Source organism: Podarcis melisellensis (assembly GCF_964234715.1).
Source record: "Podarcis melisellensis genome assembly, chromosome: 14".
NCBI lineage: Eukaryota > Metazoa > Chordata > Lepidosauria > Squamata > Lacertidae > Podarcis > Podarcis melisellensis.
In genome coordinates this window covers 3129241-3144467 of record NC_138546.1, presented here as the reverse complement: position 1 = coordinate 3144467, position 15227 = coordinate 3129241, and the positions used below count along the sequence as shown (strand labels likewise).

The 15227-nt window shown below is 49.7% G+C and overlaps 1 protein-coding gene across 1 annotated transcript in view; it reads left to right on the top strand.

Moving 5' to 3' along the window:
• LFNG (LFNG O-fucosylpeptide 3-beta-N-acetylglucosaminyltransferase) overlaps nucleotides 1-15227 on the top strand; it is a 32934-nt gene that overhangs the window by 10018 nt on the left and 7689 nt on the right. Inside the window, exons 2-3 of the mRNA XM_081889306.1 lie at nucleotides 12052-12100; nucleotides 13894-13993. Coding sequence (XP_081745432.1) covers nucleotides 12052-12100; nucleotides 13894-13993 — 149 coding nt within the window. The remainder of the gene's footprint in view (nucleotides 1-12051; nucleotides 12101-13893; nucleotides 13994-15227) is intronic.

Here is a 15227-nt window from a genome sequence, read left to right as displayed (position 1 = left end):
CAGCCTTGTAATGTTTTGGCCTACACCAGTGTTCCCACTTGGGTTCCCAGCTGTTTTTGGACTAAAACTCCCATCATCACTACCTAGCAAGACCAGCAGCCAGGGATGATGAGAACTGTAGTCCAAAAGCAGCTGGAAAACCAAGTTTGGGGGACAGTGTTCTGCAGTGAACATCTGGAGGGTGCCAGGATGGCGAAAAGCTGGCAATGAGGACTCACATTTTCTCCCCTTCCTAGCTTCTCTTCTGCATCTCAACTGTAATCCAACTCTGGCAGAAGCTCTTCTGATGATCTAGCCCCGAGGGGAGAGTCCAGTCCATGGTTTTGGGCTGCTGTTGTTTTTTTGGAAGTGGTTTCTTAAGAATTGTGGCCGATTCAGTGTGGAAATACTCGGAAGCCAGAGGAGAGGGGAGAGGACTGCAATGCCAGGGAGAAGTTGGGGGAGGGAAGGAGATGAATACAGATGCAAGCTAATCCAAACTTAGCAAATTCCTGCTGAGTCGAGGGATTTCCCTTAACAGGATCACACAAGAAATCGTCTTAGTGTGCAGAGCCGAAGAAGAGAGACCTCAGCGCTGAGGAAAGCGGGTGGTCTGGGTTTTCTGCCACTTGCAGGCAGCGCCAGCTGCGGATCTGGGGCTGCCCCGGGTCCAATGGTGTGGAAACAAAGCGGGCACGGCCCTGGGATAGCCAGCCCTCCTGGCATAAGATTTGGTCGTTGGAATGGGGTATTGTTCGATCTTTAAGCAGATTTTTTTTTTTTGGACTAGCTTCTCCCTGGCTGCCATGTATATCTGCTTCATCTTATTCGAGCTGCCAAGAGTCAGGCCTGCAGGGGGTCCCTGCTGCCACCCCCAAAGCACATTTGCGCTCCTTAGTCTTAAAATGACCACTTTAACTGTAGCTCAGCAGAAAAAACACCACCTGCTTTGCATGGTTCAATCTCTAGCATCTAGGGCTGCGGAAAACTCCCCACCTGAAATCCTGGGGAGCTGCTGCCGGTCAGTGTGGGCAATGCCAGCTGTCTGATCCAGCATAAGGCAGCCTTATGGGTTCCTATAAAGAAGGGCCCATAGCTTAGGGGTAGAGCATCTGATTTGCATGCAGGAAATCCCTGGCATCTCCTATGGGGTTGGGAATGTCCCCTGCCCGAAACCCTGGCTGCCAGTCAGTGTGGTCCCAACTGAGATTGGTGCAAGAGCAGCCTTTAGAAGCCATGAGAGCTTGAGATTTTGCTTTTGTGTGCATTGATTCAGTCCCACATCCTATGCTCATCCAGACACGTGATGGAATACAAGTGTACACACACACGCCCATCATGACTGACCTGCTCCATGTTCTTTTGCAGAACGGTTAAATACCGTATTTTTTGCACCATAACACTCATTTTTTCCTCCTAGAAAGTAAGGGGAAACGTCTGTGCGTGTTATGGAGGAAATGCCTACGGGTGGCATGCCTACGGATTTTCCTCCTCTAAAAACTACGTGCGGGTTATGGTCAGGTACATGTTATAGAGCGAAAAATACGGTAATTGCCTTGCCCTCCCCTGACTTTCCTCTCTCCGCAAGCCATGCATTTGCCTTCGGGACAGCGCATTCCTAAGCAGCTGCGGCTCCCAAATTTTCATAGCGCCTTGGCTGGAGTCCCTGCCCTGGGGGTTAATAGCTAGCTAGGGTGCGTGCCATGCGCTCCGCACATGCCCCACAAAGCCCGGTGCGCTTCTGTGTACAGAAGAAACAGTGCTGTGTTTACTGTTTACACTCCAAACACAGGTGTGGGCCCCGCCCGACCGGATCCAGTGACCCGGTGCTCCCAACCAGTTCTGGCCACTTTGCTGGGGCAGAGTGGGAAGGACTTTTCAGTGGGAGCCCAGATCCTGTCTCCCTACGGTCCTAGGTCTGGGGGTGGGGCAGGGGGCTGCTGAGTGCCAGCGATTCCAGCTAAATTTAGGAGTGGGAGATTCCCAGAGCTGCGCCCCCACCCTCATTCCAGGATAATGGAGACTTTGCATAGATTGCACTCCCTTTTGCACAGCTCCAAGCCTGGCCAGCTTAAAAGGGGGGGGGGGAGATAGGAGATCTGGGCAGGCCAAGGGAAGGGCTTCTTTGCACAGTGCGGAGTTAACCCTATGGAGTCCTTTTCCCACCTGTGGTGGAACTGCCCACCAGTATTCAAATTCTGGACTATATTTTGAGAGGCGTTGTAGCGTTGGGAGGCATCCCCTGCGATGCAGAAATCTCAACTAGAGCACCCATGGCAAATGGATTTGTTTAGTAAGTCTATGAGGGATGATCAGCTGAAAGATCTGAGCCCTCAGGAACTGTTGACATGGATGCTGGCAGCTGCCAGAACCTCAGTTGCCCCCAAATGGAAAACCTTCCTGGATTTGCGACTTTTGCTTTGTTGTGAAAATATGTGGAGTTTAGCATTAGCTGAAAAAACAACAACTCATAAATGACATGTTGCCCAAAGCTCGGAGGACCTGGGGAAAAATTATTCTGGGATTTAAGTTTACATGCAGCAAATAGACACATAGGACTCCCTCCTCACTGCACAATGTAAAATGTTGGCTTACCCAATGGTCTCAAGTCCTTTGCCAACCGAATATTAAGACTCTCACAGGTATACTGCACTACTTTTTTGTAGCTGTAGCATTCCTATTGTATTAATTGGTCGGATTTACTTCAATAAAGTATTTCGTTTAGACACAACCATGGGAAAGAGAAGGTTACCTGTGACTACTGGTCTCATTCCCACTGGTCCATCTGCAGCTCAAGGTTGCTTACACTGGCTGGCAGCTGCACTCCAGGGTTTCAGGAAGTCCCTGCTTCCTGAACCCAGGAGGTCTTGCGTGTGCAGAGCAGGTGCTGGACTGCTGAGATGCAGTTTGTTCAGCACCGTTGGCTTGCCACAGCCTCCCCTTCCAGGCTGGCTTCCTGGCCCAGTTCTCCCATTGCCTTCATGCTTTGCCAGCACCCTATCCATGGGGCGGGGGGAGGGTTTGATCTGTGCATAGTGTCAGCGCTGCTAATCGGCTGCCCTAGGCGATGTGGCATTTCCATTCAGGGCTCCATAATAGCTCTTGAAACCAAAGTCCTGGAGAGGCATCTGTGCAGTGCGGGGTGGGTGGGTGGGAGAGATGTGTGGGCATCTAATTGCACAAGGCCCTTCATTGTCCTGCACTGGGGGTGGGGGGTTATTAAACATAATAGCACTTAAAATTAGAGGGTCATCCAGCTTCTCAAGAGCAGAGGAGCAGAAAGAGAGGGAGGGAGGCAAGGATCAGGGGCACCTGTGTCTCTTTAGCAATGCCTTGCAGCCCCATGGCTCAAGATCAAATCCTGAGAGGGGTTGCAAAAAAGGGTTTTGCCTTTTGCAAAGAGAAAACGGGCTGCTCCAAAACGGATGTCTGCGTCAGCCTGTTTTGTATACAAGGGCTGGGTTCGAGTTCTGTCTTTTCAGTAAACAATGCCCCAGGCAGAATACTTTGTTCCTCCAGCTGCTGATGTCTTCCTCTCCCCCCCCCTTTTCTTGGCACCAGGGACTTTTCCAGCTGTCCAGGAGAGAGACTGCAAAAGGGACTAGAACTATCCAGCCCGACTGGTCTGCCCATCCAGTGGGAATTTCAAAAGTGCAGGCATTCTTGTAGAAATATCTGCTTGGAGCCATTTGGGGCTTAAATCTGCAGCCTCCCCCCACTCATGGTTAGTGCTAAAGGTGTTAGCAGAGGTGGGGATAATCTTTGGAAAGAATAATTCTGGGAGAAGTCCAGACTTTTCTTCTATGCAGGACTGCAGAAATCAGAATACATATCCCCCTTCATCTTTTTTGTTATGAGGAACTAATTTCACTGGTGGAAAAGCTGCTTTCAGGCATGTGTGGGTGATTGTGGGGTTCACAACTGAGGGAGTTAGTGGGGGTGCCTTGGTCTGAGGTTGTGGGAGGTCAAAGACCCATTACAATTTCTGCAGCAGGGTCTAGGGCTGGTATTTTCCATGAGGTCTAGAAACTTTTGTCCTTTCAAAACCAAAGCAGGTTCTCCGAGAGCCAAGTCCTTTGCCAGACCCTGTTCAAATTTGTTTCAAGCATCACATCAGGAAAATGGTTCTTTTCGGACCTTGAGCATGTACACCACAGATCTACAAAGTACAGTGGTACCTCTGGTTACGGATTTAATTCATTTCGGGGTGCTGTGCGCACCCTGAAAAATCCGTAACTAGAGGTGCCGCTTCTGTGCACGCACATGGCGCGATAGAGCGCTTCTGCGCATGCCTATACACTTCCGGGTTTGCCGCGGCCGTGACCCGAAGATTCTGCAACCTGGAGGTTACGCAACACGAGGTACCACTGTCAAGACAGCAGGCAATTTTGAGCCCCCGGGGCACTGACAGATCTAGCTGGGAGCACGTTGTCCTCCTACGGAGATCAAAATGGGGTGCGCAAGAGAGACTGTGCGTCATGCAGTTCTGCAGAAAGGCAGGTCATGGGGTTAATTTCATCACACTATATTGCTTCAGTTCCTTAAACTGAGATTGCTGTCTCTGCAGAAGTGGGCGAGGAGGGGGAAGATTTCTGCAATCGCAAGCTGGTCACATGGCTTGATAAATCTTGCGTGCGTCTTCCACCTTCCTGTAGATACTTTCGATGGCTGCTGTGAAATGTGGCCGCAAATGGCAAGAAGAGGAAAAATCCCACCCCCCTTGTACCCGTCCGCTGCCGCCTCCCTGGGGCCTCGCTGCTCCCTGCTAGGAGGGGGGTGCCCTTTGCCAGTCCTCTTGCGGGACTTTTTCTCTACTTGCAGCTTCTTGGCCTTTGCCTCTACCAGGAAGGGGAAATGAATCACAAACCAAAAGAGAAATGGGACCAGTACAAGGGCAGGGGGAGAGGGAGGGAAACAGGCTCTCATTGCTCAGCTGGGCGTAAGTCATTCTCCTGCTAACCTAGTGGCAGAGCTGGTGGAGCTGTGGTCCTGCAGCTGCTGTCTGCCAGACACAACTGAGGCAGCCCCAAGTATCCCTGGAAGAGCCTCTCCACCCCCATCGTCTAGCCCAGACACTAAGGTCCAGTGCCAAGGGCCTTCTGGCGGTTCCCTCCCTGCGAGAATTGAGGTTACAGGGAACCAGGCAGAGGGCCTTCTCGGTGGTGGCTCCCGCCCTGTGTAACGTCCTCCTGTCACATGTCAAGGAAATAAACAACTATCTGACTTTTAGAAGACATCTGACGGCAGCCCTGTTTAGGGAAGTTTTTAATGTTTGATGTTTTATCGTGTTTTTAATACTTTGTTGGGAGCCGCCCAGAGTGGCTGGGGAAACCCAGCCAGATGGGTGGGGTATAAATAATAAATTATTATTTATAAGTAAAGGACTGGTTGATCAACCAACCAACCTTGTCCTGGGGTTAACAAAGGACACTGCTGAATGGCAGTTGATTGAGGGCAGCTGGGTGCAGCATCTATAAGTTTTTGCCCCCCACCAAAATATACCATCCTCTTCTCCCTGCCCACTTTCAGTATGGATCTACTATTTCGAGTGTGTGTGTGTGTTGGGGTGGGGGTATTAACTTACTGGTTTTTCTGCAGAAATGACAAATCTGGATTAAATGGGGAAGTAAAGGCACTTTGATAACGGTGACATTTGCAAGAAAATGTGCATGCATGTGCAGCCCCCAGGTCCAGGATAAAGTGGCAAAGAGTGTGGATGCTTTTGGTCCTGTTCATGCAGATCCATGCACCTCATGCAGGCACATCAGTGCACTATGAAGACTACAGCCTGCCATTTCAGCAGGCCAGCCTTCATACAACTGTGGTGTATGATATAGCACACCATATAGAAGAAGGGGCGAAGTGTTGTCTTTGCCTCTTTCTGGCCCTGCTCTGTGCTCTCTCCCAATTCTTTTGCCTGGCTGGAATGTGCCCTTGAACTAATGCCCCTGGTTTGCCTGGATGGAGAGAGAGTGAGAAAAAGAGTGTAGAAACCTTTGTGATTTTTGCAGGGCTGCTGCATGAAAGTTAAGAGATGCATCCATTGCTCTGCTTCAGATCTTGCCCACAGCTGGCACACAGCCCCCCAAAGAGTTGCCCCACAAGCAAACACAACCCTTGGGTTGAAGGAAGCTTCCCCCTTCCTGGGCTGCTCCCTCCTGTTGCAGAGAAGATCCAGTCCAAGAGGAACTTTTTGCACGGACAGCAGCGGAGGTGGAGTTCTTTGGCCTGGGAACGTGGGTGCTCAAAGCATGCAAGAGAGGCCCATTGCTTTACCTGGCCAGGGATTGACCACTGTGTTTTATTTTATATATTTTATAAAATGCTTGGGGGTGGAAAATGCTCCAAGCAGAGTTTGGAGCAAAGGAACAAGAAGCTGGGAGGTTTCTGCTGCTTTAAGAGCCTGGCATCTCCCTTCAGGCCTGCTGCCCCAGTGGAGTCCGGCTGGCTCTGAAGCAGCATTGTCCTGGGCTTTCTTCTGGTGGGTGTCTGCTATTGTTCCTCGGGGCTCTTTTCTTTTTTTGCATCCTGTGTTTCTTTAAATTGCAGCCTTCAGAAACAATGAAGTTTCCTGCGTGTCCCCAGGCCAGGGTCCTCAGACAATGCCGCCCACTGAGTAAGCACCAGAGAGGAAAGAGAAACCCTTTTTCTTCAGCTTTAAAAGCTCTCACTTGGGATGGGGAGGGGAGAACAGCAGCAGCAGCAGCCGAGAGCTGCACCAGGATCCTTGCTGGGGGGGCCCTGGCCTCCAGTTTAAAGGCTGCTTCCCAGTTGGGAAGCTGAAAAAGCTGCCTGAAACCTCCCTCACGCGTTGGGCCGGATGCAGAGCAGGGACAGTTGCATTTGACTTCAATGGGACTTATATAACTAACCTTCCCCCATTAATTTCAGTGGCCTTCGCTTAGATTCATTGACGGGAGCTGGGTAGAAATATGCTTTAAAGAAACTTAAATTTAACTTTTTATTTGATGGGGGAGGCCGTAGCTCAGTGGTAGAGCATTTTCTCTGCAAGCAGGAGGTCCCAGGTTCGATTCCTGGGGACTCTCCCCTGCCTGACACCTTTTGTAAACAAAATCTGCCCTTTTTCCCTTATGGGGGTATCCAAGAGCCCATATAGAGTCATTATGTGGGTTCCCTGTTGGTAGGAGAAAAGAACAGAGGCCAACCAGAGAATATTGAGAAGCAGAGCAGCTAGTAAGCTTGATCTTTATTGATCTGTTGCAACAGGGTGCCCCCTTCACACACAGGAGAAGGAGGAGGAACCCAGAACAAAGGTGTGCCTGCTCTTATATAGACAATTTTACATTCCCTGCCCTGGAGCTCCAGACCACCCCTCCATACATCATGCATACATCAAAGAAGGGGTGTAAGACCACCACCCCCAGATACATCATACGTACATCACAGAAAAGGCCAAAAGGCCTTCTACAGCAGAAATCTGAGTGCTTTGTTACCTCAGATTACCTGTAAATGCTCACTTGATTGGATACCCTGGGGAGCCTGGCCAGTCTTTTGTAATGATAAATACTTAGTTCCTGAGCCAGGTCACAGGCTCACCCTATTCAAACACAGACAGGATTTGTGAAAGAAAAGACAATGGAGAGGCTTTTCCATTTTTCTTTGACGTGCAGAGAAAACATTTAGTCAGGTTGGGAATCAAAAATGGTTTCAGGTCGGTCTTCCTGTGCTGATCTATGTATGTGCTTGGTTGGTACATTTATTATATATTTAAGACTGCTGGCAATACAGTGGTGCCTCGGGTTACATATGCTTCAGGCTACACACTCTGCTAACCTAGAAATAGTGCTTCAGGTTAAGAACTTTGCTTCAGGATAAGAACAGAAATCGGGCTCCGGCGGCGCGGCGGCAGCAGGAGGCCCCATTAGCTAAAGTGGTGCTTCAGGTTAAGAACAGTTTCAGGTTAAGTACAGACCTCCGGAATGAATTAAGTACTTAACCCGAGGTACCACTGTACTGAGCTGGATAGACCAAGAACCCAGGCAGTATCCTGTGTCCTTTTAAGTGCACGCTTAAAAATGCATGTGCATCATCCAGGTATATTTATTCGAGTGCTGGGCTGGATTTGTTGCTTTCATAAAGTCTAACTGGCTCTCGTGAGCATGCCTCTTGCATTTCAGTCCAGTTGCACAATGTTGTCATCTCCCCATCTTCGGGACAACATAGGAGGCCAGGTTAAGTTTTACCTGCGGCCTTCAGGATTGCCTGCCTGTGTGTAATGGCTGAGCTGTAAGAAACACAAGTAGATGACGTGTAAAAGAGTGGGTGACATTGGGAGAGACAGAGAGAAAGAGCAATTGTTCAGATTTTAATTGAATTTCCTGGCTGGGTTCCTACTGAGCAGCAGGAAGGGGCTGGATGGAGAGGGTGGGAGGCAGGGAGCCTGCAGAGACAAGATTGTTCTCAGAGGTGACACTGAGGGTTGTGGACAGGCTGTACCCTTCCTGTCCAGGCAGCGGGGGAGCCAAGCAGGGAGGCTGCGGCAACTCTCCAGCACTGGCTTCTAAAGCCTTGCAGGGTCTCTTCCTGTTGCAAGAACTCAACAGAGGGTCCTCTTTCCCCACTGGACTCTCCCAGTTCAGTGCTGCTGGTGGCATGTTCAGGATGAACTGTTCCGAAGCAGTCCAGTAAAAAAAAAAATCTGGCAAAATAATAATCTCCTCCTGGTCTTTTTATAGCAGCAGGAGGATTAGCTAAGGGGCTATTTTGGGAGCAGGCTAACGAAGACACAGTCGCTGGAGACGGCACATGCCTGATCTAACCATGTAAACATTTCCCTGTTTTTTCAATGAAGTTCCCAGTCAAGGATCACAAGCTGATGCCGATCTCTGATCTCTTTCTCCCTGCTGCTGTTTCCGCTTTCCCCATCCATGTTCCACATTTTTGGGGGGTGTATTTTAAACCCCCCCATGTTGAAAGAACGTGCAGGGTGGGTGCCTCTGCCTCTGCCGCCTAGCCCTGCTTTGCCACTAACCCACACATTCAGTAGACATCAGGTGCCACATCCCACATGTTTCTGTGGGGTTTTTTTTGGGGGGGGGGAGAAGAGCCAAGCCTTCTCCCCCTCCACCTGGTACCAATGGGGAAAGCAGAGTCTGCATTGCCCCCCCCCCAGCAAAATCGGCTCCTGAGATATTACTAGGTCCTATAGCCAATAAGAACTAGAACCTTAGTTTTTTTAAAAAGGAAAAGAAAAGAGGAAAGGAAGAATCATTAGAACTGAGACAGGAGGGCAAATTCTGTACCCACAATTACCAAATTCCACTCCTGGGGGACAAGAATTGATACATGCCACTCCTGAAGATAAGCTATTAGGATGAAATATGCTTTAAAGAAACTTAAATTTAACTTTTTATTTGGTGGGGGAGGCTCAGTGGTAGAGCAATTTGCTCTGCAAGAAGGAGGTCCCACCTGGTCATCCAGGTACAGTGGTAGCTCGGGTTAAGTACTTCATTCATTCCGGAGTTCCGTTCTTAACCTTAAGCTGTTCTTAACCTGAAGCACCACTTTAGCTAATGGGGCCTCCAGCTGCCGCTGTGCCTCCACTGCACGATTTCTGTTCTCATCTTGAAGCAAAGTTCTTAGCCCGAGGTAATATTTCTGGGTTAGCGGAGTCTGTAACCTGAAGCGTATGTAACCCGAGGTACCACTGTATTTGGATCTGTTCCTTGGAAGTCACTTTTACCTTCACCAACAAGTCCTGCCATACCCCAAATCCGTTTGAGTGTGTACTCATAAGGGCTAGAATGTTGCTTTTAAAAGAAAATAGAACTGAGAGTTGCAATGGTCAGGGTGCTGAATTCTGTCTGGCTCTGGCCCATTGCACCCCCTTCCTTTGTCTCCATGTCTGGGGTGGGGGTGGGGAGTGTCTGCTCTCTTCCTCCTCTCCCCACCCTCCTGATGAAACCAAGTTGCTTGAATGCTGCCTCTCCTCCCCCCTCCCTCAACCCAGCCCTGTTAACCAGCCCAGCTGTATGCTAATGGAGAGCAAACACCATCTCAGCCTCCAGCTTGCATTAAGTTGGCTGCAAGAATCTATTGTTAACCAGCCCCTTGCTTCCCTGCCCCCTGCCAGCTTCAATGGGGGGGGGGGGGCGGAGACCACAAAGCAAGCTGGAGTGAATGATGTTTGGGCGCAGGCTGCCAGCTCAGATTGTACTCCCCCTCCCCATCTCCTTTTGTGTGCCTCCCCCTTTTTGCTTTTAACTATGTTTTTTGTGGGGGGGGGGTGCATCTGGCTGCTGTTTCTTCCTTCCCTCCCTCCCTTTTCTGCCCTTTGTTTTGTGTTGCTCTGAATTATTTGAGATTCCCCCGCCCCTCCCACCAGGCAGCACACACAGACAGGCAACAGATGCCAGGAATTACCTGTGTCAATAAGGAAGTGCAGCCAGGCAGGTGGCAGGGCTCAGAAGGCGGGGCAGAGACTGCTCCCTTGGCTCAGGTTCACCTGGCAGTTGGAGCTGAATCAGTTGCAGGCGGGGGGGGGGGGAATGTTTTGTGGTTCTTGTTCTCCATCATGCTCAGGGGGCAGGTGGGGCAAAGCCTCACAGTATGGAGAGGGGCATCTGGGCAGGACTTTGGGGGCAGGGGCCTGCGACCCCTCTTGGCAGAATGAGCAGCCTGCCCGCCTCATAAATGCAGCACATTTTGAGGGGTGAAGGAATGCACATTCCTATCCAGGTTGCATTTACAGAGCAGTTTATTCTGTCGCCCCGGCTGTAAATTCGCGCACCGTGCCTGAGATTTTGCACAGAGTGAAAGCCGCTTCTGCAAAGCCAGAAGGATATTGTGGGAGTTTTGGAGTGTGAAAAGAGCAGGAAAGCACCACAGCAAAGTTCTGTAGGCTTGCGGAAGGCTTGGACCCAGGGGTCAGCAACCTTTTCCAGCCGTGGGCCGGTCCACCGTCCCTCAGACCTTGTTGGGGCCCAGACTATATTTTGGGGAAAAATATGAACGAATTCCTATTCCTCACAAATAACCCAGAGATGTGTTTTAAATAAAAGCACACATTCTACTCATGTAAAAACGCACTGATTCCCGGACCGTCTGCGGGCTGGATTTAGAAGGCCCCGGGCCTTAGGTTGCCTACCCCTGGCTTGGACTCTGCTATTGCAACAGGTGCTCTTAGTATGCAGATGTATTAATTTTGAATGTTTCTGCAACAGCTCAGTTAGTAGACATGAGATTCTTCATCTCAAGGTTGTGGGGGGTGGACTAGATTGGCTCTTGTGATCCCTTCCAACTCTACAATTCTGTGATTCTGCTGATACAAGTTGCTCAGAGCTGCAAGCAATAATGCTCTTGTGCTTGCGCAGGCATCTGGTCGGCCACTGTGAGAACAGGATGCTGGAATAGATAGGTCATTGGCCTGATTCAGAGGTGGTTCCTATGTCCTAATGTGCTCAGGCTGAAGGGCGCAGGAGTTGGTGGTTGGAGGAGCAGTGATGAACAGGTTGTGTGTGAGAGACACAAGACTGAAACATCTCCTCAACGGCACTTCATGAAAATTGTTGGAGGCTGGCGGTGGGTGGGATGTTTGCATTCTCCTCTGTTACATTTAAGATCACATACCCACATTTAACCTCCTTACAGTGCAGTGATTTCTCTTTCTCCACCCCAAGCCATAGGCAGGAATGAGAAAATTCCAAAAAGTTGATTGCCATTGTCTTGAGACCTCAGGGCAACCAACGCCCTACACAAAAGGGGGAAGTGAGCTCAGGCAAATATTTCTCTTGTCTGAATTGCATTTTTATAGCCGGATAGATGTTAGAAAATCTGGGTGCATTCATCACATCCAAATCCAGTGCTTGGTCTCTGTCTGGGCTGATGACTGGACAGAACAATCTTTTTATTTCTAGTTAATAAAATCCAACCTCTCTTCAAAATTGCTTGTTGAGGTTTCGCAGGTTAGATTAGCTTGCACCAGTTTCCGGCAAGGTGAGACATGGTTGTTTGCACAGTGTTAGCTAGAAAGGTTTGGGGGCATTCAAAAGTTATAGCGGTTCAGATATATTATTATTATTATTATTTTAAAAATCTCCCTTTCTCTTTTAGACATTTATCTTCACGGATGGTGAGGACGAAGAACTGAAGAAGAGGACAGGTGAGCTGGTTGAATGCATTTTGGCAGGTGGGGAAGGGAGCTTCTTAAATATCGCTTCATCTGGAGGCTGTTCCTGGGAGGGTGAAGGAAGATAACCTCCTGCTCATTAACTCTCTGGAGTTGCTGGGGGGGAGAGGGGGGACTTACTCAGCTATTTATTAAGCCGCCCTTCCCCTGCCCTTGGGAGACTGGATCAGATCAGTCTATTCTTATGCTAATGCCTCTATTCATGATTCTCCTCAAGACATCCCAGAGAGTAACAGGTGGCAGCTGATGGGAAAATGCTGGTTGAATAGGCAGAGGAGAGCCTCTCCTTAGCATTCCCCCAGCCCATCAGGGCCCAGTTTGCATGGAAGGCTTTCTCCCCCTCTCTGAGTTAACACTCATTGGAGTGAAACAGCCTAGCAGCCTTTAGATGCAGCCTGTAATCCCTTCTTCCCTGACATTTGTTTATCTAAAGAATTTTTTATCCCACTCTTCAGCCAGAAAAAAGGCTCCCAGAGCAATGTACAAATTACTAAAAGGGAAGGAAGGGGGGGGGGAGAGAAAGGCAGGCTTCTAGTCTGTAAAAAAAAATAAAGGCATGGCACAAAAAGAAAGGGGAGGGGAGGGAGAAGGAAATAAACAAACTCAAGTTCCAAGTTGCAGGTTCTTCTAGCGACCTGCTGGGGTGGGAAGTATGAGGGGAAAAGGTTTTCTCACATGGAAGGCCATGTTTGCATCATGGATTGGAGAGTTGGAAGGGGACCCTGAGGGTCATCCAGTCCACCCCCCTGCAATGCAGGAATATGAAATGAGCCCAGTGTCTGGTACCTGAAAAAGCAGCAAAATGCTTGGCATGCGGAAGTCCCCAGTAAAAAGGTAAAGGGACCCCTGACCATTAGGTCCAGTCGTGGCCGACTCTGGGGTTGCGGCGCTCATCTTGCTTTATTGGCCGAGGGAGCTGGCGTACAGCTTCTGTGTCATGTGGCCAGCATGACTAAGCCGCTTCTGGCAAACCAGAGTAGCGCACGGAAATGCCGTTTACCTTCCCGCTGGGGTGGTACCTATTTATCTACTTGCACTTTGAGGTGCTTTTGAACTGCTAGGTTGGCAGGAGCAGGGACCGAGCAACGGGAGCTCACCCCGTCACGGGGATTCGAACTGCCGATGCAAGTCCTAGGCTCTGTAGTTTAACCCACAGTGCCACCTACGTCCCTCAGTCCTCAGTGCACCTAGTTAAAAAGGATCTGGTAACAGGGCAGAGCAGGCAATGAGCCAGTGGTTAGATTCAGCAGAAAACAGCTTTATATGTTGGTAGGGTTGTGGTTAGGGACACAGGTGGCGCTGTGGGTTAAAGCCTCAGCGCCTAGGACTTGCCGATCAAAAGGTCGGCGGTTCGAATCCCTGCTGCGGGGTGCGCTCCCGCTGCTCGGTCCCAGCGCCTGCCAACCTAGCAGTTCGAAAGCACCTCCGGGTGCAAGTAGATAAATAGGGACCGCTTACCAGCGGGAAGGTAAACGGCGTTTCCGTGTGCGGCTCTGGCTCGCCAGAGCAGCGATGTCACGCTGGCCATGTGACCCGGAAGTGTCTCCGGACAGCGCTGGCCCCTGGCCTCTTAAGTGAGATGGGCGCACAACCCCAGAGTCTGTCAAGACTGGCCCGTATGGGCAGGGGTACCTTTACCTTTACCTTTAGGGTTGTGGTTGTGCTCTTGCGATGCATTTTGTCGAAGTATTTATATTTCCAAGCAAGGCACAAACTTGTCAGGCAAGCCATGTCCTTCCATTCATTCTTCCTCCTCTCTCCTTCAGGGAACGTCATCAACACCAATTGCTCCGCTGCCCACAGCCGCCAAGCCCTGTCCTGCAAGATGGCCGTGGAATATGACAAGTTCATCGAATCTGGGAGAAAGTAAGCGCAGGGAGTGGGCCAAGGGGGAAAGGCAACTTGGTTAAGCCAGTGTAAGGAGGGGCAATGTAGAGGGTGTGCTCTGCAGGCTGATGGGGAACTCCAACTAGGCAGGAAGGGTCTATAGCTCAGGGGCAGGCCATCTGCCTTGCAAACAGCAGGTCCCAGGTTCAAACTCTGACATCTCCAGGTGAGAATGAGAATTGTCCTCTGCGCAGGCAGTACTGAGATAGAGGGACCAATGGGCTGACTCTGTATAAGGCCGCTTCCTACGTCTCTGCTTGAATCATAGAATTTTAAAGTTGGAAGAGACCACGAGGGTCATCTTAGTCCAACCCTCTGCAAATTTGGACCTTTTTTTTTGCCCGGTGTGGGACTTGAACCCATGACCTTGAGAATGAAGAGCCTCATGCTCTACTAATGGAGCTATTCCTCATCTTGTTGTCCTCCAGATGTTCTGGAGTGCATCTTCCATAAGTTCCAAGCCAACCTTATACAACTCCCATAATCCCTGACCAGTGGAGGACATCAGATTTTGGGAACCTTTGGAGGACATCAGATTTTGGGAAGACTGGACAGTCCTGAGCCAGATGGACCAGTTGTCTGGCTCTGAATATGGCAGTTTCCTAAGATGCTAATTTTTTCTGAAATTGCCCAACTGAATGTAATGTATAAGCTTTTTAGGGCAGGAGAATTACGGCCTCGGTTGTAGCGAAATTTTATTGCATCCTTGATAGGTCCCTTTCCCAGTTAGTTGTCCTAAGGGACATTCAGAATTAAAACCACCAGTAAAAGCATTTTTAAAAATGGCAACCTTAGATAAGGGCTGCCATTGTCAACCAGCTGAGGAAAGGGTCCTTTTTAAGGCAGGCATGGCCAAACTTGGCCCTCCAGATGTTTTGGGACTACAGTTCCCATCATCCCTGACCACTGGTCCTGCTAGCTAGGGATCATGGGAGTTGTAGGCCCAAAACATCTGGAGGGCCAAGTTTGGCCATGCCTGTTTAAGGAGTTGAGTGGCCCACACCTGGGAAAAGAGCCTTTTTTGCCCCATGAAGCTGCCTTATGATAAGCAGAACAACCAGTTCCTGTTTAGGTAAAAACTGTTTGTATATATAAATACCCATAAATAGTTAGAGCTTAATAGGTACCAACCCAGGAAAATATAGCAATTGGAATCGATCGTGAATTCATTAAGACTCCTGGTGTAAACATGCAAAAGGAAATAATTTGTTTT